At 41.7% G+C, this 22796-nt stretch overlaps 1 protein-coding gene across 1 annotated transcript in view; it reads right to left on the minus strand.

Annotated features, from left to right (window-relative positions):
* Positions 1 to 5473: 5473 nt before the first annotated feature.
* The window catches only part of strbp (spermatid perinuclear RNA binding protein), an 86165-nt gene continuing 68842 nt past the window's right edge, over positions 5474 to 22796 (minus strand). Inside the window, exons 7-19 of the mRNA XM_069673442.1 lie at positions 20216 to 20343; positions 19386 to 19481; positions 19007 to 19118; positions 17776 to 17873; positions 15866 to 15971; positions 15103 to 15186; positions 14422 to 14630; positions 12243 to 12395; positions 11905 to 12039; positions 11402 to 11542; positions 10938 to 11067; positions 10157 to 10210; positions 5474 to 5970 (exon numbers count right to left, since the gene is read on the minus strand). Coding sequence (XP_069529543.1) covers positions 5894 to 5970; positions 10157 to 10210; positions 10938 to 11067; positions 11402 to 11542; positions 11905 to 12039; positions 12243 to 12395; positions 14422 to 14630; positions 15103 to 15186; positions 15866 to 15971; positions 17776 to 17873; positions 19007 to 19118; positions 19386 to 19481; positions 20216 to 20343 — 1523 coding nt within the window. The 3' untranslated portion in view covers positions 5474 to 5893. The remainder of the gene's footprint in view (positions 5971 to 10156; positions 10211 to 10937; positions 11068 to 11401; positions 11543 to 11904; positions 12040 to 12242; positions 12396 to 14421; positions 14631 to 15102; positions 15187 to 15865; positions 15972 to 17775; positions 17874 to 19006; positions 19119 to 19385; positions 19482 to 20215; positions 20344 to 22796) is intronic.

A 22796-nucleotide genomic window follows, 5' to 3' on the forward strand; every position in this document is an offset into this window, starting at 1 on the left:
TGGCATTTTATTTCCTCCTGTAAACACCAGCATGATATTGTTCTCATATGTAAATATTGATCAAGGAGCCTGGGTGTCATTACAGACCAGTTAAAAATGGAGCTTTGGCTGCATGTTATGGATTTTATGGACACATTTTCTCTGGGCACTGTGAAGGACATGGATGTGGACACCTCTTGGATCCCGGTTCAGACGTAGGGGTCTTGTCTGTGAGCATGCGTGGGCTCCCTCTGGGTACTCCGACTTCCTCCCACAGTCCCAAGGCATGCTGATTAGGTCAGTTGCCTGTAGGAGTGAGTGTGAGCGTGAAAGGTCGTCTGTCTCTGTGTGTCAGCTTTGTGATTGACAGGTGATCAGTCCAGGCCCCGCGACGACCCCGGGCAGGATAAGCGGTATAGATCATGGATCTTGTTAGTGTCACTGTCCTAAGATAGAAAGCACATCTAGAAAATAAGTACTCATCATCCTTCACTTTACCTCCAATTCCACAATCATAACAAGTTCTTCTCCATCTTCAGAAAATCTGAATAATATCCTTCACCGTCGGCTCGCTGGTGTCAAAAAAAATCCGTCTCTAATTCCACTTATTGTTTCGAAAAATTGGCTTTGGGGCCTCGGTGCAGCCTCGACGTGGGTTTTGTTGAATCAAAGCAGGCACAAACACGCGAGATCAAGCCGGTGCCCAGATCAAGGCGAGCGTGAGGAGAATCAAAGCCTTTTGATGCACAGTCTGTTTGATTCTGCCTCCGCTGTCTGACATCTCGTCTCTATCAAAGGCAGAAAATAAAAAAAAACAAGTGAGGACGAGCGTGAGGCAACGCGGACGTTTACGTGAGCGAGAAATATGTCTGGGATGGCGCCCGGATCCCAGAAATAAGAGCCAGAATGCATGAAGGACTATCTCTCCTCTTCGTCTTATTACTATCTATGTACGTTTAATATATGCTATAGCAGGGTAAGACCCACAACATTACCAATACCAAGAAATATAGCTGTATTTTAAGATGATCTGTTACCTCTTATGCTCATCTTTCTCGAGCAGATCAACAGCAGGTGAACAACTGAGGCTAACGCAGTCATGCTAAACGTGTGAAGAGGCTTGAAACTTTCAGAAAACAGACCCAACTTCTGTCTCAAAACACAGCCAGTATACGTCTGTCGCTTTAAGTATCCATCGCTAAAGCTAATTCTGGCTTCCTCCTGGCAAAGTCGACATTGACTCTTCCAGATAAGTTTGCTTGATTGACAGGTGTCTCAACAGGTTGCCACAGTTGCCAAAACTTTGGATAGGTGCATATCCAACTTTTTCTCTCCGAATACCGACACCTTAAACTATACACCAGTGCTGTCGTATTCGAAATACAAGCTCTGTAGCTTAAACCTCACTGTGCTGAACTCGCTGGAACTGTTTTAATTGCATTGATCTGCACTAATCGGTCATATTTGCTGGTTTAAATGTAGCTAAAACTTCAAATCCACCCAGGTTTCCTCCCTGAAGCGTAAATCTGTTGGCCTCAGTCGACCTGCAAAAGACTGTTGATGGTAAAACCACAATCAACGCCTCAAAACATCTCACTAAATCAACCCTAAGTTCTTGCTGCATGCATGCAGGAGATATCAATATTTTGTGCCATGGCAGCGCCCTTTTACAATGCCGATTCTGCACCTTCGCGTCCATACGGTGGAGAATTGCACCGGGAGGGAGGAGGGAAGGGTGTGTGCGCAGAAAGGAGGAGTAGTAAATGGGTGCGGGTGAGCTGTGCTTTTGGTCCCTTAGGCGAGCGGGACAGAGCGGACGATTGTTCGGAGTGTGTGAGTGATGGCGGAGAAAGGAGTGCGTACATCAGAGTATACACATATTATACACATACAGTACTGTATTTGTAACAACAGTATTCCCTGCCAGCAGTGAGACTATAGAAAATGTGCTTTCTGACAGGAAAAGTGTGTGTGTGTGTGTGTGTCGGATTGGGTTATGTTCAGTAGAGAGCACGTCTGGTCCGGGCCATGTAAACAAACCTCGGGCAGCAGAGAGCGTGCTCAGAAAGGCTCAGAGAGACATCAAAGAGAGAGGAGAAGTTAGAAGGAAGGAAGGAAAGGAAAGAAGGAAGCATTATTATTCTAACAGCACAGGTTAATAGGAATACCAAAGATAATATTGCATCTCCTAGGACTAGCTTCAATTGCTCAGTGTATATAAAATTGGAAGAAAGCTAAACTGTGATATAACAGTTACATTTCACTTTATAATTCTAAAATAATTTATACCAACAATAGTTATATTTTATAGAATATTTACATAAATACATCATATAGTAATATAATTGTCAACACAGCGTTATAGAAACATACACCATACATATATGTGTATATAGTCATGTTATAGCCACACGTACACACACATACAATGAATATACAATCGAAAATGAGCTATTGCAATGCTGCATGGGGTCAAACTCCATCGGACATTCACGTCTTCTCAAGTAGTTCGAAGAGAGGAGTTCAGGTGTATTGCTATAAGAAAAAACACAGCCTCGCGCTGCTGAGCGTTTCTCGTAAGATCCCAGTATTGCTTCGTGTAAAGTTACTCTCTGAAGGGACGATCTGGGCCGAGAGCAAAACAAAACAGAGAGAAGGAGAGAGAGAGAGAGAGAGAGGGGAGCGTGGAGCCTCTCAGTCAGCAGGTCAGACAGTTTCTACCTGGCAGAGCGATTTTCCAGCGGACTGATCAAACCGAAACAGTTGCGGATCTGCGAGTCCGTCACCTGGATAGAAAGGCAGCCCGCCTCAGACGGACAGGAAATCAGGTGTCCTGCGTTCACAGACAGGTAAGAGTGAAGAGCGTATCCAACAGCCTGCTGCTCCTAGAAGTCAGAGAAGAGATCCTGCGGGCCCAGATGGATGATGAAAGGAGCGATGGTCCGTGGCTGGTAGAAGGGATTGTCAATGAAAAGACCGCCTGCAGTGAGATAAGGAGCAGAGACAAAGAGAGCAGGAGTGATTAGAACAGTAAAACACAGTTTAAAGCCTTTCTACAAAACACTTTCTCCACTTCTTTGACAACAATATGGATTAGATAACGATTTAATGCCTACAAAGGATACAGAGGCAATTCAACACGGACAAAGAAATCCAATTTATTGGGTAATCTTCTTGAATGATTCTAAAATCCAATTGAGCATTTCTTGGAAATGTTCCAGTAAAAATATGACGACCAATAACTTCTATACCTGCCTATATGGGGATGGCTGCTAGATCAAATTAAGGGAATAGTTTGGGTTTTAGGAAATACACTTCTTTCTTTCCTTACTGAGAGAATTGAGACAATACACGATCCTGTCTTTCCATATCGTTTACTTTAGTGTATTCTGTACATACATTATCTATGTCCTTCTGTCCTTGAAAAGCGAGCCCTCCTCTGTTGACTCTCCTAAGGATGCTGGCATGTTTACTCCCTGATGTTTGAGCAGCATTTCCTTACCCAAACTAAGGGTCAAAAAAGTGTCATATGCTGTAAAAATTGTATCGGTCCTTGAGGCTAATTTTTTATTTGCGCTTTATAATTAATATTTAATCATTTAAACATTTTCACTGGAAGCAACAATTGACTCCTAATGTGGGGGCCGCAATCCACCAGGGTCCTGATCATAAGAGAGAGTAAAAGGGAGGATCTAAATGTAGATAAACGCAGCATCAGCAGGAACGTGGGCTTTGGACTGGACAGTTGTGGTATAGCCTCCTGGATGATCTCTATGAAGGGTTTTCAGGGCACGTTCAACTAGTAGGAGGTCATAGAGAGGTTTATATATCTCATGTGGCTTGGAGAAACCTCTCTATCATCCAGGAGGAGATGAAAAAATATCCAGCAAGAAGGATGTCTGGACTTCCTTGCTTGGACAAATAAAATAAACTTAACAAAATTGATATCAGTCTCCGATTTTTCATTAAAATACATATGAAGCTGGAGCCATGACACAGTTAGCTTAGCTAAACCTAAAGACTGAAAAGAAGGGGAATAGCAATGTACAGTCCAAAGATGACAAAAATACAACTGTCAGCACCTCTCTGCTCTGTCCACGAGAGACAATCTACCTGTTGCTTCCCGTTTCCAGCCTTATGCTAAGCTACGCTAACTAGCAGCTGGCTGTAGCTTCATATTAAGAGTACACACATGAGTGTGAGGTATCAATCTTCTCATCTAACTCTCAGCATGACAGTGGAGAAGCTTATTTTCCAAAACTATTACTTTCATATTTAGATTTTAAAAAGAAAAGGCTCATTTCAAATATCTAATGATTGATTTACGCAGTGGGGGTAGGAGGCTAACAGCAAACATGTACAGACTGACAATGAGATCAGGTATTGGTTAGTTTTGAGAGTATATTCTCTCAAATCAGCTGGGAAATCAGCTTTTGATTTCGCCTGAATTAAATTAAACCTTGAACAGATGAAAAACAGAGAAACATGCACAGATTGTAACAGCAGGAAATTCATGGCTTCAATCATGTTAGTTTTAGGCTTTGGTGATGTCAGAGAAACATCATTTAAAAAGATATTACTGCAACATGATGGAGCTCAACCAACCATTGGACAAGATATTGAGTCCTCTCATCCAATGGCTTCGCCTCATAGCTGTAACCATGGAGACGTCTTCGGGGGATTATCTCTTGCTGATGGGATGACCAGGACATGGTGAAGAGCCAAGAACTCTGCCCTACAGGCACTGACCTTTGACTTGTTGATGTAATGAACTATCTTTTCTGATAAGTAATCTTTTTTATTTGTTTAAGCCTGTTATTAGATTTTTCTTCAAGGAAATATTTTAATAAAAAAAAAAACAGATTTTGAACTCACTTGTTAGTGGCTGGTTGATGCTGACCCCTATTTGAAGGAGCCCAAACATGCAAAAATAACAAATATATATATGAACTGAAATAATGAAATAGTAATAACATGAACACACTTACATTTAGGTCTGAATTCACGTGGATCCCTAAATACTTATTGCTGTTTATGTAGAAGAATCAACAATGCAATAAGCCCCAGATTTAAGGCTGCCGCAGGCTTAGGTGAGCACATATTAAAGATTTCCATATGTACTGTAGGTGATACGTCGCTTAGCTGTGGGAAACCTGCCAAATATTAATCCATGTGAGGTAATGAGATCGTGCAGGTGAATACAAGATGCAGGATCTGACGAGAGCTCTCTAAATTCACCCTCTGTCTCCTCGCCGTTGTCTTTGAATATCGATAAGCTGAGGGTCAAAAGGATGTAACCAGACGCACCCAGATACTCTAAGAAATTGGAATTCAATCTGTGCGCGTGTGCGCGTGTGGAATACTAAAGCTAAATGTAAGTTTAGGTCAGAGAATGCTGAATGAGCGAGTAAATCTTTCCACATGTTAAGTGATAAAAGCTGCTCGTAATCTAACGCAAAGGTGAAGCCTTTGAATGACATATACACCAGGCAGATAAAGAACAGATAAACTTTATTCATCTTTAAACAATATTATTTATGTATCCTTCACACAGCTTACTTTATTATTTACTTTTTACAGAGAATGTGTCTCATATCGCAAAGGCTGTCCTCTCCCTGCACAATAACAAAAGGCTGATATAGACTCAGAGGATGAGGTCACAATTCACAGTACAAATCCTTCAAGTTTTCACCTCTTAAGAACTTTAACCTGCAGTATTTTGTCATTCGACATAAAACAGTAATACAATAAAATAAAAAGCGCCTTAACAAATCTTCAGATCAAGTCCTTCGACCTCACCCATCACTGCTGTTGTAGAAAAAAACAGATTCCCTTATAGAAAAATGAATTGTATGGTTTGGAAAAAAAGCGTTTGGTATGTATGAAAACGTGTTTGGTGCGTGTGTCTCCTGTGCTAAAAGAACTGGTAGTGAGGGACGGGGTAGGCAGGCACTTTCATGACAGGCAACAGAAGCATTCTCTTGGGCAAACCTAGAGGGGAGACATGAGAAGAGCACAGCTCTGTGTGAGACCAGGGCAACAAATAATCACGTGGTTCTCTGCTCGCTACGCTACAAGCTACGCTACATTTAAATCTATGAATGACTTTACTACTCAAACAGGGCGGTGTGTAAGTGTGTGAGAACAGGCAGGAATGTGTTTAACCCTTCATCGGCGGTTAGAGGAACCGAGAAGGAGAGAGATTCAGAGTTAAAAAGAGGAAGCAAAAAGGCCAGAGTTAATTTCAGGTTATTACAACTTGGGTCTTATTTTGAAGTTTGAGCAATCTTATTAATTTGATAATAGAAAATAACTTAGATCTGGGAACATGGCAACATTAGAACCACAACTTCTGAAGGGGCGAGAGATCATGTTAAACACACAGCAGCAGTTAAAGCACCACTATGTTATGTTATCCCATTTCATGGGGAACAGTGTACATACACACATAACGAAAGTAGACTATGTAAGTTTGGACAATCTGTGGTGTGGCTGACTCTGACAGATCTCAGCAATCAACCTGGTGAGAAACTATTATTAGAACACTTACAGAAGGTATGAGGGCAAAACTACAATTTTAAGACCCAAGTTGTAATGAAGTGTGAAACTCTATTAAAGGAGACGGTGAAGCAGGAGGCGTTGTTGTTTGTACTCTCATGTGATTAATATGAAATGTGTCATTCCAGAAGAGCTTTTGGTATAGTAACTATTCTAGGGCCTACTGCTCTATGTTCTATGGTCATGTGTTCTACGTTCTATGAGATAATGTTCTGTTCTCTGAAATCATGTGTCATGGTCCATGATATGTTTTAAGGTCTATGGGATTGTCTTTCCATGGGCAGTTCCATGGAATAGTGTTTTGCACTATACTATTATGTTCTGTGTTCTATAGTATATTGTTCTGTGTTATTTAGTATTATGCTCTGTGTTCTTCAGTATTATGTTCTGTGTTCTATAGTATTATGTTCTGTGTTCTATAGTATATTGTTCTGTGTTATTTAGTATTATGTTCTGTGTTCTTCAGTATTATGTTCTGTGTTCTATAGTATATTGTTCTGTGTTATTTAGTATTATGTTCTGTGTTCTTGAGTATAATGTTCTGTGTTCTTTAGTATAATGTTCTGTGTTCTTCAGTATTATGTTCTGTGTTCTATAGTATAATGTTCTGTGTTCTTTAGTATTATGTTCTGTGTTCTATAGTATAATGTTCTGTGTTCTTCAGTATTATGTTCTGTGTTCTATAGTATAATGTTCTGTGTTCTTTAGTATTATGTTCTGTGTTCTATAGTATAATGTTCTGTGTTCTTTAGTATAATGTTCTGTGTTCTATAGTATAATATTCGTGTTCTATAGTATTATGTTCTGTGTTCTTTAGTATTATGTTCTGTGTTCTATAGTATAATGTTCTGTGTTCTTTAGTATAATGTTCTGTGTTCTATAGTATAATATTCGTGTTCTATAGTATAATATTCGTGTTCTATAGTATTATGTTCTGTGTTCTTTAGTATTATGTTCTGTGTTCTTTAGTATAATGTTCTGTGTTCTATAGTATAATATTCGTGTTCTATAGTATTATGTTCTGTGTTCTTTAGTATTATGTTCTGTGTTCTATAGTATTATGTTCTGTGTTCTATAGTATAATGTTCTGTGTTCGATAGTATAGTGTTTTGTATTTTATTATATAATGTCCTGTACTCTATGGTATAATGTTCTGTGGTATAATGTTTATTCACTCTATAATATAATGGGTTTATGATTAAGTATTCTGTGTTCTATGATATGATGTTGTATGTTCTTTCATATAATGTTCAGTGTTCTAATGTAATGTTCAAAATGTTATCATATAACGGTCTGTGTACAATGGTATAATGTTCTACAATTTATATAGAATGCACTGTCTTCTTTGATATGGTGTTGTTTATTCTTGGTATAATGTTCTGTGGTCTATTATATAATGTATGGTATAATGTTCCTTTTTCTATGACATGATGTTCTACGTTCTTTGATATAATGTCCTGTGTTCTAATGTAATATTCTAAATTTTGTCTTATAACGTCTGTGTACACTGTAATAATGTTAATGCAATTTATATATAATGTACTGTGTTCTATAATATAATGTTCAACCTTTTATGCTATAACATTCTGTGTTATATGGTATAATGTTCCATGTGGTATGTTATATTGTTGCGTGTTCTATAACATAATGTTTTGTGATCTATGATATAATGTTCTACGTTCTTGACATGTTCTACATTCTTGATAAAGTGTCCTGTGTTCCATGTGTTGCGTGTTGTGTTGCTTGGTGTTTAGTATAATCTCCTAAATTTTATGACACAATGTTCTGTGTACTATGGTATAGCATTCTACACTCTATGATACATTGTTCTATGTTCTGTTTTAATGTTATATTCTGCACTCCACAGAATGTTTAAGTGGTCTAGTGAGACCAGCAGCATTAGAATACATTCTAAGCCAAAAGCAGCAAAGTGCCAGAGCACAGAGAAAAAGCGGGAAACAGGATGAAAGCGTTGTTTCCAAAGATATGAAATGTGTGAAATTTAAGCCACAGCTGGGCCAACTCAAACACTAGCTTGGATGCTTTCTCTCTGTGTCTGCGGCTCTGCATTATAAGTCAACAATGTGTAAAAAGGAAATAATGTTTGCGCCTAAACAGCAGGTGTATCTTGTGTATACTTTGTATATGTAGACTTTGCCTTAAATTCTCCACATGCGGCGAGCCCATATGCGAGAAACGAGGCTGAACAGAAGGCTCCGTGCTGATAAAAATGTGAGGATGGAACATTTCATTCCAGAGGCTGCAGTAAATTCTGTGAAGAACTCACATTTTATATTAGTCTTTATTCTACCCACTTGTTGGAGGTTACAGCTGAGGTTACAGCTCGAGGTCAGCTAACTCACAATGATCACCCACCAGGATATGTGACATGTGCTGATGAGTAACGGAGCAGAGATTTATACCTCGTCGCCCTCACAGCAGACATCTAATCGCCTTTACATTTACCATGTGCTTCCATAGGCTCGGCATGAAGCCACTCACTCACTGCCTATTAAATTTTATGCCATACGTCAAGTGCAGTAGCAAGCCAAAAAATAAGAAGTGTACAAAATAATTCAGTCATTTAAATTAGCTGGTTAGCTGTAAGCAGGAACTACCATTGAATTCGGAGTATTTCAGAACATGTCGTGCGTGGGTGCCAGGGACTGAAACGAAACACCGCATTCGAACGCAGAGTTCCAGCTCAAACACAAACAGAGCGACTAAGGCGTGCTTCATATGCAGAGCTGCTGGGATCTCATGGGGGTACTAATCATCTGCATGGGCCCCCAGAGCAGTTCCTTCTAACACATAAGACTCATTCAAACTCCGAGCTGTAGGATGCAGAGAGAGGCCTCCTAATGCTACATGGTTGCACAAGGCTGAGTCTGTGGAGGTGATAGAGGGACATATGGGTAACTATGCTGTTAAAGTTAGGACTGGTGTAGATTTAAGCCTATAAATGTCTGTTATTCCTGCATGTGTGTGTCTCCCATTCAGCAGCGAGGACATGGAAACGCTTAGCAGCAGTAACATGACAGGAGCGGCGCTGCCACCCCGTCTTAAATAACAGCGAGTAAAGTGAGGAACTCTCACTATGCGTGCTGCTAATCTGAACAGAAATGAAGCAGACGGCAGCAGAGGCAGCGCGTCGGGGTCAATATACGTCCAGGAAAGCTTGATTAGTCAGTCAGCTTGCACTGCGAGTGCATGTGCGTGTGTCATCATGATTATGACGAGATTCGGGGAGCTCTGAGGTCAGAGGGTGAGACTGAGGGGAGCTCTGAGTGGTCTTCAGATCAGAAGAGATGAGGGAGCGAGTGGCAACAAGCAGATACAATAACAAGTGGTGAGCGGACAATGAGCCACAGCACAGGCTGATACGCTTGAAGCAGAGATATTCGGTTTAAGCTTTTTAGCAGAGGTCAGTGAAGAACCCGGAAACTTTTAGGAAAAAGTCAAGAAAGGAAAAGGAAAAAGGAAGAGGAGGCGTAACATTAATTAACCCACAGATGGTTAGCAGTTATGGTATGTTGGGTTAGAAGGGGGGAACTCTGTGGTTAGGAGAGGAGAGAAGGTGGAAGAAGGTAAGGAGGGAAAATAAACAAGGAGCACGTACCGTATGCAGGAGCAGCTGCTGCAGCGGGGCTGTAGCCATACGGTGTCCCGAAGCCTGACGGAGAAGAGGTTACAGAGTCGGATTCATTTGGGCACTTGTTTTAATTTCTGGCTGCACACCTTATGAAAGTTTAGCCGAGCGAGGCTGAGCAGAAGCTAAAATCAATGGGCCACATTCACTCGTTCACATGCAGCAGCGTCCTTTGTTTGTCGATGTTCGGCACAACATGAAAATCAATAGGAGGGATCATTTGTGGGCCCTATTTTTCCTGCATGATTCAATGTTAACACGGTTCATTATTAAGCTCTAAAACAGTCAATGCACAACATAACTACTGTCATGGTATTGTGTGTTACTGTCTGAATGCTCGTGATATTTCTAGTACAACTGCAAGGGAAAGAAATGCAGCGTATTGTTAGCGGAAAACTGAGGAAGAAGCCAAAAGCAATAGAGAAATGTCAGTTCTGTAAAGCCGACAGGAAAATAAAATGCCAATGACGCAAAATAAATGTGATGGATATAAAAAAGAAGTAATATAACAGCGGTAAAGAAAAGTCATTTGTATGATAAGAAGGGAACAGGGACAGAAGAATACTAATATTTCCAAGAGAAAAACTGATACGAGGATCCAATTTCGGGCAACAATTCTTTGACACAATGCATGCATTAGAATACATCGACAACAAGGAAATATCAGCTGCTCGTTTTAAATCATTCCACACCTTAAAGTGACCTTCAAACTACCTCAAAATGTACTGCAATAAAAGAGTCCGCTCGCTACCTGGTGTGACGTATCCTGGTGCGGCCGCGCTGACGAAGGCTCCTCTTGCCAGGGCTGCTCTTCCCCGTCCTCTGGCTACCTGAGCTGCTACTGCCGAGGCTGCTGCAGCCGCCGCCAGGGCTCCTTTAGTCTGAACACAGTCGTATAAATGTATACATGTAAGTGATGCAGACACACAGATGTGTACAAAAATGTAGCGCATAGAAATCTTTAACGTTGGTCATCCTAAGAGGAATAGTGGTTATCTAATAACTGTGTAGTATTGATCTGATTAGATGCTTGTTAAAGGAAGTGCTATTGATTTCTGAAGGGTGAACAGAGTGCACAAGCTGTCCTACTGCTGATACCGATCAGAGCAGACATGTAAACCTGTTGCACTGACACATTAGCTCTTAAAGAAGGCATTAAAAGATTGCTTTGTGTGCACGTCGTGGTCATATCTGTGTCCGTGTGCGTCTCCGTACCTGAGGCAGTATCTTCTTTTTCTTGTTCGCAGCTGCGTTGGGACCAGAGAAGAGTTTTTCCAGAGCTGCCAGAGCGGCGCTGGCCTTTGCTACTTTTTTGTTGGGGCCTGCCCCGCGAAACTTCTGCCCATCGACCTCCACCTGACGTGCGCACAGAAATACATTTATCAGTCATCAGTAACTCAGCCGGCGAGTCAGGCTTGAACAGGACGGCTTGTTTAGCGGAGCCCCGCTGTCAAGCAGGCCTGCTAATCAATCAGCAGAGCGATGGAGCAGCCAGGCATGTCGGAAAACAACACACCCCACAGAGAGCAGGCCGGCTGCAGGAGCCAGGTTGACTGATTGACTGTACCAGAGATCAGCTTGTTTCCAAATGTGTGTGCGTGTGTGTCATCCTCTGTATGTGCAACTGTATTTGTACAGTTTTTTTTTAATATTTTCTGATTATATGTCTGAACTTCAGTCTTTTCCATGTGTACATGTTTCATAATCTTGTTTCTCACCTCCATTACAAAGCGTTTGTCATGGCTGCCTCCACTTTCAGAGATGAGTTCGTATTTGAGGCCTCGTCTCTTTTCGTTTAGCTCCATGACGGGGTTCTTCCCGCTCGCCGTCAGTATGGGACCCTGAGTTCGTACCTGGGCAGTGAAACAAAGCATTTTAATTCAAAAGCATCTTTATAGCTTCATTAGAAAGCACACGGTGGGCAATAAAACAGGGAGAAGGAACATGATGTGCAGGAGGTGTCTTTAAACCACATTAACGACAACATTTGAATCATTTTAAATGATTATGTCTCGCACAAATTGAATTTGCGTGTATGTGATAGCGGGTGTTTCACCTCCAGTGTGTTGGAACTGTCTGAGGAGTGCGTTGGGTTATTGCTATGGTGCGACGACGTCTCGCTCTTCCCCTCGCCGTCCGACTTCTCGTCCGAGCTCATGGGGTCCAGGTCTGAGTCGAAACCTGTCGGGTAGCCCATCGCCTGAAGAACCTGGAGAGGGAGGATGAGGAGGACGTTAAAGGGAGCCGAGAGGACGCGAGACACAACATACGCTATGACGGTTGACAGTCCTATTTTTGTTGCTATCATGCAGGCCTTAATGAACGTATGTATTTCTGGTGTCAAGTTATTGCTGATTTCAAGAAAAGAAGTGACTGAAATATCAGCAATGTCTCGCTATTGTAATCACACAAAATCTAGATAATGTGCCCTCGTTTACTCAAAAAAAAAAGTAGGTTTTCTTAAACACAGCAAATAAGAACTGTTCCGAAAATGCATAATTTTCCACAAATGAGCAAAACGGAAAGAAAAACAAGGCTGGTAAAGTATTCAGCAGTGTCCTTCTAACGTTGTCGAACACATAAGTGTGTAAACAGCAACATCTTGGATCTTTTATTTGTTAAAATACCTCAACTAAAAGAGATGAGGTGGAGTGATGTACTGAATATCATCACAGCTGTGATTCGGTCACAGATAATCTCAGCCGTGCTGATATTCAGTATAACATCATGACCTTGGGTGTTAAACAAGTTAAACAAAAAAAGTTAAAGTCAAACAAGCAGCAAATAGTAGTAAACAGTAATAATCAACAACAGATTACTTTTTGCTCCAACAACTCAACCAGTTCCACAACTTAACTGAAACTGGACTGTTGTTGCCGAGCAACACAAGCATTCTCCTGCACTCTGTGTCTACAGGTTACCACAGATCAGCTGTTTTTATCATGTATATTTGTTGTTGTTAATTTATCATCAACCAGTGAAATAAGAGTCTGCTGTGTGATTCAGAGGAACCAGCTCATTCAATGTAATACACAGCCTGTTGTAATGTTAATTAACAGTATTCAGAACAGATGGTTGAGGCGGAGTGATACGCAGAGTGAAAAGTCCCAGTGATGTTGTTCTCTATATCAGCACGCGTGGAATGCCTCTTATCCAATCAGATTACTTGGTCAGAACTAAATGTTGTATAATAACATATAACCTTTAGTGTGTGATCACTCTGCTGTGTAAACACTTTATTTGAGTTAGGGCCCGATCAGACAGAGCGCGTTTCAGCAGCTGGGGGCGGCTTTTTTTTCTACTGTTGTGAAGGCAACCACTGAATCATTAGCTGTCATTTACCTAACCGTTATATTGTAAACTGACAGAAGGCCCGCCTCTCCTTTCATCCGATTGGACAATGAGAAAAAATGGCCATGATGTTGGGCGCTTTTCTGCTTTGAGTTAAAGTTTTTTCAACTCGAGGCGCTCGGAGCGTTTCCTCAAAAACGCGAGGTGCACAGAGCTGAAAAACGCGTCCCTCTCATTGAAAACAATAACAAAAAAGCCCCCAGCTACTATAACATGTCCTGTCTGATCGGGCCCTTAGAGAGCTGCAAAGGCAGTGAGAATGAAAAGCTGTAACTGTAAATGAGCCAGCGTAACAACCGTCCGACATGTTGATATTAAAATAGTGTGTCAGAGAACAAAACAAAAAACAGCCATTGTGCTGCATGTGTTCAATCTAACTCCCATAACAGCCACAATAAAGCCATTACAACACACAGAGTCACAAGAGTTCACTGTGAGTCCTCACAGAGCAGCAGAGGGATTCAGAACAATATGCATCCAGAAGAGAAAAGGAGAATGAGCAGTTTTTGAAGCAAATGGACAGAAAAGGAGGAAGAACGAAACGGGGAGAAAGAAAGAAGGGAAGATCAAAAGGTGAGAAAAAGAAAGTGAGTGAGAAGGAGAGCAGAAAAAGGGGAGAAAGCCTTTTATGGGAATAGAGCCGATAGCGGATTATCCCGGCTCTGTGCTCTGGAGAGCCTCTTTGTTCACAACCACTTTGGGATTACATGGATTTGCCCACCTCCATCCCTCCTCACACACACACACGCACACACGCACACACCAATAGGCAAACACAATCATATTTATACATACACACAGGTTTGGCTGCAGCCGGAGCTTAGAAAGTTCTTCAGGTAGCCAAATCATCTCTCTCTTCTTTAATTGGTGGTTTTCTTTCTTACCTTGACGGCGACGTGGAGCTTGGCGGTCTTCTTGGACGATCCGGACGCTTCGTAAATGGTTCCGTCCAGATCCACGGACATGGTGAAGACTGGAGCGTGAACCGGGCCCGACTGGGACAGCAGGCGGTACTGCAGCCCCGGCCGGATCTGGTTCAACCGCATCAGGGCGTTCATTGGCTGGTTGGAGTCTATGGCTTTGCTGTCGAGGACTGAATGGAGGAGGCAGAAAGTAGGATGCATTTAATAAAGGACTGTAGGTGGTGTAAGAATTATCAAGACTGTATGTAATGAATCAGATCTTCTGGAGGGTTTTTGGCACTCTCTCCGGTTGTTTCGTGATGAATAAAGGTCCCTCTCTATTTTCTCTCTCTTTCAATCACCTTCCTCTTGTTTGCCGATATCTAAAAGATGCCTCTCTGTCTCCATTAGCCGTTGTTCATCTTCTGCTTGTATGAAGAAAGAGCTTGGGACGGTTGGGTGGCCTACTAAAACGCTAGCAATCGATACTATTGATCTGCCTCCACGGGATAGAAAGGGAAGGCGGACACGGGGAAAAGACGGAGAGAAATAGAGACAAATGGAAGAGAGGCAAGGCTACGGCATCGCTAAGCATTTAGCCACTTTGTTTTCAGCGCTTTGAATGCAAACATTTATTTATCTCTCTTCCCTGCCTCCTCGTACCTTTCCTCAGATTCCTCTTCATCTTCTTGATGAGGTCCTTGTCATCCATCGTTCCATCCTCGTACGGCCTCTTCAGACCTAAGCCTGAGAGAGAGAGAGGCATAAAGGGAATCAATCAGTTATTACAAGAGTTGTTTGTATGAACACAAAGAGGCACTCGCGCGAGACGGACAGAAAGAGAGGGAGGCACAAAACAAGCAATTTGTAAAGTTAAGATGGATAACCTCGCAGACGAGATCAGCGGAGCAGACAGTCAAACCACGAGGAAGACATATAAGCTTCTTTCCTACATGCACCTTAAGCTGCAAACGCTCTGGCAACTTTCCACGACGCCGCCATGAGGCGGTTCTCCGCTAAAGTCGCTTTGAGAACTTGCCAACTCTCTTGCGAACGACCGCTGAAACGTTCCTGCATAAACCTCTCGTAAGGTTATAAGATTAAAAATTACATGTCCTTTTGTCATGGTTCAAATGTCTGCAATACTTTTGTCAGCGCTGGTGTGTAGGAAAGCACCAAAAACATGCAGAAAGGTCAGCTCATGTGTGGAAAGATTCTACACAGGAAGGGTGCGCAGTAGGATTTATGCGAGCAAAGGGGCAGATAGACAAGCCTTCAAGCAGACGAGCAGTGTGAGAAATGGATACATCCAGACTGGACGACTGAGTAGACAGACAGGACGGAGGTGTGGGGGGAAAAACCGGACAGAAGACAGAGACACACAGGCGGAGGTAGAGCGAGCAGACACGCAGTTACACGCACGCACCTTCTTTATCCGACCAGGGGTACTTCTGTGATGGTTTATTCGAGGGTAGAGGATCCATCTCCAGCACCTTGTACATCTGCCCGAATGCCAAGAGTCTGAGAGAGTGCTGTTGGATGAACAAACACACACACACAGACAGAGGTAAGAAGGAAAAGATGAGAATTCAAACTGTATTAACAGTAAAGACATAAACAGTTGAATCATTTTGTTCCTGTACTTTTAAAGAGGCACTCCTGCAATTTAGCACCGCGACACAAATTTTCCCATAATTAAACTTGATATTGCAACTTCCTTAAAAAAAAAGACTCTGGAAATTAATTACAAACACTATCTCGCAGCGCTTCCCTCTCCAGCTGATTGTACTTATAAATTAAAGTCATAACACAGGCCAATGCAATCTTTATACTCGGATTAGTAACTTAAGAGAATGCCCCGCAGTTTGCTCCGCATATCCAAAATACATTCATAGACTTATTTCTTTTGGTATAATTTTCAGTAGATTTGAAGTGAAGCTGCTGTGTGAAAGCAGGGCACAGAAGGAGCTTGTAAATTCTGGTTAAAATAATGAGAGAGATTATTTTGTCGAGCATGGCGACTTGGGGAATATACTGATTGAAGGAGACGAGCTGGACGATTAACATAAATTTGTTTCCCTTTCTGTCTGAATGTAAGTTTTCAGTGTTAAAAGATACATCCATTATCTATACGGCTTATCCTGCTCAGGGTCGCTGGAGCCAATCCCAGCTGTCATTGGGCGAGAGGCGGGGTTACACCCTGGACCGATCGCCAGTCAATCACAGGGCTGACACACAGACAACCTTTCAGGCTCACATTCACACCTACGTGCAATTTTAGAGTCACCAATTAATCTAACACGCATGTCTTTGGACTGTGGGAGGAAGCCGGAGTACCTGGAGGGAACGCACAAAAGCACGGGGACAACATCCACACAGAGAGGCTATCTATGTTCGAGCTACGACTTGTACGAGGAACCTTCTTTATAAGCAGAGATGTGTGGGGGTGTGTAAGGGGATTAACATGCCCTTTTAAATGATTTGCACTTGTAAATGTCAAAAAACAATAAACATATTGTAAAAAAAAAGAGAGACAAGAACCTACACATGCAGGTACACACTCTGGTATACGAGAATTGAATCTCCTATCTGTGCATTAATGAATGTTTGCACGCAGCTCCACGCTCTTAGATAACCTGAGTAACAGGCTTTTTCCCCCCTCTTTATAGGAATAACATGAGCAGATAGTCTGACCAGTATTTGCATGTGTTTATCTATCACTCTCCATCTTCTGTACACACCCTCAATCCACACAAACAATCAGGAAGATACCCTGAATTGCACGTGGGGCTCCTCGGCTAATATAAATCCATTAGGGAGGTGGAGTGTCTCAGATATTCATGAGGCTCGCCGCAGCTCATTGACAGAACAGCTCGCTCTCTCCTATCTCCTCTTGTATCTGCTCCAATACAATTATCCCCATTGACATTCCAGCCTCGTTCACGCTGCCTTCAAAGGAAATGGTCGGCAGGATTCACTAAGCCATGCGGCTCAGAGGCTGCCCTGCTCAGTCGAGTGTGTGTGCGAGGAAGGACGCGATGGCACGCGGGCACACACGCAGCACACAAATACTGTCCTCGGAGGTGTCAGGGATGGATTTATGGCTTGCAGTGGCAATAGTTTCCCACACTGATCATTAAATGCAGCACCACGCGGCTATTTGTGGAGACGCACATGTACGCTCGCACTGTAGCACGTCTGTTAGTGGTGATGGGATCTTTCTGTCTGGAAATAGGCCTGTTGTTTACTGATTTCCACTCACTGACAGCTCAGGGCGGCCACAGCTGGGTGATAACAACTGTGTCTTTAAGCTGAGGTGTGTGAGTGTGTGTGTACCTGTGCGCTGTAGGTAACGGCCTCTGCCTGCTGGTCGGTCATGTTTGATAGCGTGTTTGTTGGCTCTTTCTCACATGGGTCGTGTAAACCTGGACCACCTGGGGGGAAGCGAGAGAAGATGACACACACGGTAAACACACAAAGTCAATCGTCACTCAGCGCACCGACAGTGACGCTCAGCAACATCTAATTAGGCTCCGCTGACATGAAGTAAGCAACAATGGAAATCCTGACAACAGCAGCAAGAGGAAATAGTGGAGCCAGTAAAGTCTTAAATGAGATAACAGCTGGTAATTAAATGTTTTCCTGCCATTGTTTTTCGATGGTGTTTTAGGGCCATTGTAGAAAAAATAAAATAAAAATTGCCATTTTTTTACCTCGCTAATTTACCACTTTAATCTCAGCGATATCCAATATCCACGTTATTTTTTTTTTGTGCAAATCTACGACTTTAATCTCGGAATTTTTTTGTTTTTTTCTCTGAATATTAATCTTCTCCTCTGGCTCTCTTACGATGGCGTATAAGGGCCAATGGAAAAAAAAAAGTTTGCCCCAAAAAATCTATTTTTTTACTACTTTGGTCTCAGATATATCCACACTTTTTTTTTCTGGCAAAATTACGACTTTAATCTTGGAATTTTTGAGTTTTTATAGGAATTTTTTTTTTCTTTCTTTTTACAATGGCCCTTATATAACATCATACAAAAAAAAAAAATCCATTTTTTTTCCTCACAAATGTACTACTTGAGTCTCAGAGATATCAGAGTTTTTTTCTGGCAAAATTACGATGTTAATCTCTGAATTTTTTACTTTTTATGGGAAAAAAATGTTTTTTTTTGGTTTAACATTTACGTACACATTTTATATTTAAAAAATTCTAAGTCTGTTTTCTGCTGTTGTCAGTCAAACTGCGTTTTTTTCATTAATCAAAAAGAATCTCTGCTTTCACATACTTTTGAATAACTTCCACAGATTCACAGCGTTTTGTGAAGAAACCCTTGAGCTGCTCCTAATTAAGATTCAGTCGTAATGATGTCTTTCCTCAGACAGCTGTGCTCTGCTGGGTCATTCATAATGTCTCAACCTCTCTTTAGAGAAGCAGCTCGAAAATGTGCTCCGATGTATCTGCTCATCTACCCCAATTTAGCTATGTTCCCTCGTGCCGCTCACCGGCAACACCGAGAATGATTCGAATTAAATATTCATGCATTCATTAACCATGGCTTCGTACCTGGGAGCAGTATGCCTGAGGCCAGACACTCCATGACTCGACGCAGGGCTTCTCCGGCCCCCAGAGGTCTGTTACAGGTGGCAATTGCTTTCTCGCAGATGAGCTCTAAGGGCTGCAGGAACACACACATGAACCGAGATGATCACGCAAATGTAAAAAAAAAATCAAGCTAACAAGAATAACAGCATGTCTGTCAATCAGATCCTGATGAGGCTCTATATTCTGGTGTACGCTGGATTCCTCAGCATACATGTATTACATAAGACATTTGAACACAATTCTTTAAATTCCAACAGGAAGGAGGGTATTTAGTAATAATGCACAGATGTTCATAACAGCATAAACTGTATAAAAGTTTTAATTACTGCAAAAGACTCACCCATCCCTTGAGAGGTTCCCAGACGGGATGTCTATTGCACATGTCTCTAAGTATCCTGAGAACGATAACACAGGACTTGAGCCCGTTTACTCGAGCCTGAGAGAGATAGAGGGATGGAGAGGGAGGGAAGGCGGAGAGATGGAGGGATGCAAGAAGGAAGATTGAAAAGAAAGAGGGAGGAAGGGGACAAATTGAGTGCAGGAGGAGTGGTATTTGTGCAAACACATGCAGAGAACAGTGTGCGTTACACCACAAAGCCACATGATGAAGTGATTGTATCTGTCTCATGGAGGATTTTTAATACAATAAACATTTAGAATTTAGTTCACTAAACATGTTTAAAAAAAGGTTTTCCAATTTTTTCAGAAAATACCGACATCCTAAACTTTGTTTTTTGTAGTTAAGGTAGGTGAGTGGGGAGGTAGATGGGAAAGGGTATGGGAGGGGAATCAAAGGGAAGCATTGACATACTGTACAGAGCAGGCAGGTTCACATGATAGCAAAAAAGAAAAACAAATATAAAACATTGCTTTTGTAGCCTTACGATACTTCTTACATCTATCTGTTATTCCAATGTATACATAGTTGGTAGAGAAAAAAATGTATGTGTAATATTTGGCAAATTTATCCGTAAAGTTGTAAAAAAAAAAAAAAAAATTAATTATAAGATAATTTGGGATTACTCTAACACTTGAATAAAAATAGATGTTCTATTCTTACATCTAATCCTGGTTAGTGCAAACTGAGTGGGCGTACTAGGCACCACAAACAAAAATCGTAAGGCTACAATAAGCATCAGGCAGGAAGACAGGAAGTGAGTGGGTGCCGACCTGGAACCACTTGGCGTGTCGCAGCGCTGCCAGGGCCAACAGACATCTGTGTCTATCCAGCACCTCTCCCTCCTCCTCCTCCTCCTCCTCCTCCTCAGCCTCCACTCTTTGCGCAGCAGCACCCAACACTGCCACAAAACAATAACAACCCAATATAGAGAAGGTGAAACACACACACATCATGTCTGAGTGTGTGTGTTTGAATATTGCGTGTGTGAATGTAGGCAGACACACTTGAACTATGTGTGAATGCACACATACGCACACACATGCATGGATATTTTTGGTTACATACAAGGTGCTTTTCATGCCATAAAGTTGCTCCTCTCCTTGCTCATAGAAAACGTGCTCACTCTTTGAACGGTGTGTCGTTTTCAACACTGGGATCAGATCTGCAATACATCCTAATACAGGATGCCTTGTCCCACACATGTTGAAAATCACACACTATTCAACAGTGACTTAAAAGTTTACATCCATCCAGTCACTGAAAACACAGTGAAAGGGAAAGCAATGAATTACAAGGGAAGAGACAACTTTGTGGGATGGAAAGCCCCCCACAAACATACACCAAACAAATACTTAAGGAGTGTTTGATTTAATGTGTCTGCATTGTTGGGACACACACATTTCACTGTGCCCAGCAAGGTAAATCAATCTCTCCTTCATGTATTTGAAGAGGATTTAATATATTTTGATCCAGTCCGCACCAGGCAGGAGTCAAAATAGGTGTTTATTTTTCTTCTGGATTACTTAAGGCGCACTTGATTTCACAGACTCGTAGAGAAACGGTGCAGAGAGAAAGTAATTCCTGTCTGGGCGAACACAGAATCAAGCGCTCCTAAAGTAGAACTAAAAGGAAATAAAATAAAATCTAAGATAGTTTGACCCAGTTTCAGACGAACACAACACAGGAGGGATCAAGGCAGGGTTTAGTCAGAGCATCGTGGTTGGTAAAAGAGGAGCATTCTTTAGCTTTTCTATGCGAGCGTTTGATTCAACAAACCAGGATGGTGGAGTTACTACACTCACCCATTCTGCTAAACTCTATGATATGCGAGCTGAATCAAATGCAGCTGTATGAATGAGTGCTGCTATAAGAGGTTTCACCGGAGGGTTCGCTGTGTGAGTGTGGAATAAAACACACTTAAGAGCCGTTTGGGTCTCTGTGAAAACACAACTAGGTAAATATTTTCCTCATCACTCTCCCGTTAAAAAGAAAATCCCGCCCTCAAGAGGAATTAAGTCGAAATGTCAAATGTGTCTAATCTGTGCTGTTCCTCTGACTAATGCATGCAGATGTGTGTATTGGTGTTTGGGTGTGATGTATAATGGTGTATCTCAAGGTCTGTCAGAGTGATCCCAGCTGCATGTGGGACCGCTCTGCTCCTCGTGGATCATTATTGTCTTTCTACTCTCGCTTGTCCTCCCACTGTTGTCTGAAACGCTCTGCTGGCCGCTCCCTCACTCAGCGCTTCCTTTTTAATCATGATCTCCTTCTGTGTTACTGATGTCCTCCTCTCCCTCAGTCTGATTATAAAAAAATCTCTTTGCTGCGTGTCTTTTCTAATTTACTGTCACAGCACCCTCCCCTCCTCTCTGACCACGCAGGGTAGCGAGCTGTATCTGAGCTTAAAGAGCATGCATGAAATATGTGTGCATGTGCTCACAGCTTTTACTCTCATTAAAAGTGTTTGCGTGCGTTTCTGTGCTAGTTTAATAATACATTGCTAGTAAAGTTCTGACCAAGCAGCCATTCATTATATTCACACGGTGACCATTTGCCTCTGATGACACACCTAGGTCCTATAAAAGATGATGTCTAATGATGATGTTTTATAAACGTAGGGAATCTGACGAACATTATTATTTGACAGCTTCCCGCTCGATCAGTAACTGAAAAGAGAACGTATTGTAAAATCTAGAGGGACATCGAGACGACATTTCAAATTAAAACAGCATATATGAGAGCCCATTTGCTGCAATCGACAACAGCTAATGTACGCATACAACCACCATTCCTAGCTAAGAGTAAGGTTAGCTAGGAAGCTAGCTAACATTACTGTAAGCTCCAATTTACACCTTTTCTATGGTATAGTGTAGTAGTAACAATATTGTTAGCATTCAGACCCTTCCTAGCGAACGTTATGATTAGCTAGGAATGTTAGAAGTTAGCTAAAATTACTGTTCAGTAAGAATTTACACCTTTTAAACGGTATCATGTAGCACTATAAAATGGTTATGTTAGCATTCAGACACTTCCTAGCAAACAGCTAGCTCATCTTCTCTCGCTTCCCCCAGGTGGTCCAGCTAGTGTTAGCTAGGAATATTAGCTAGGAAGTTAGATTACTTTACTGTTAACTAGGAATTTACACCTATTCTATGGTATTGTGTAGCACAATTAAATGGTAAAGTTAGCATTCAGACATTCATAGCTAACAGTTTTATTAGCTAGGAATGTTAGCTAGGAAGTTAGATAACAGTAGGCTACTGTTAACTAGGAATTTACACCTTTTCTGCGGTATAGAGTAGCACTAACGGTAATTTTAGCATCAGGCATTCATAGCTAACCGTTTTATTA

Source organism: Semicossyphus pulcher, unplaced genomic scaffold (assembly GCF_022749685.1).
Source record: "Semicossyphus pulcher isolate SPU_LCO1_2020_fin unplaced genomic scaffold, fSemPul1.0.p SCAF_22, whole genome shotgun sequence".
NCBI classification, from domain to species: domain Eukaryota; kingdom Metazoa; phylum Chordata; class Actinopteri; order Labriformes; family Labridae; genus Semicossyphus; species Semicossyphus pulcher.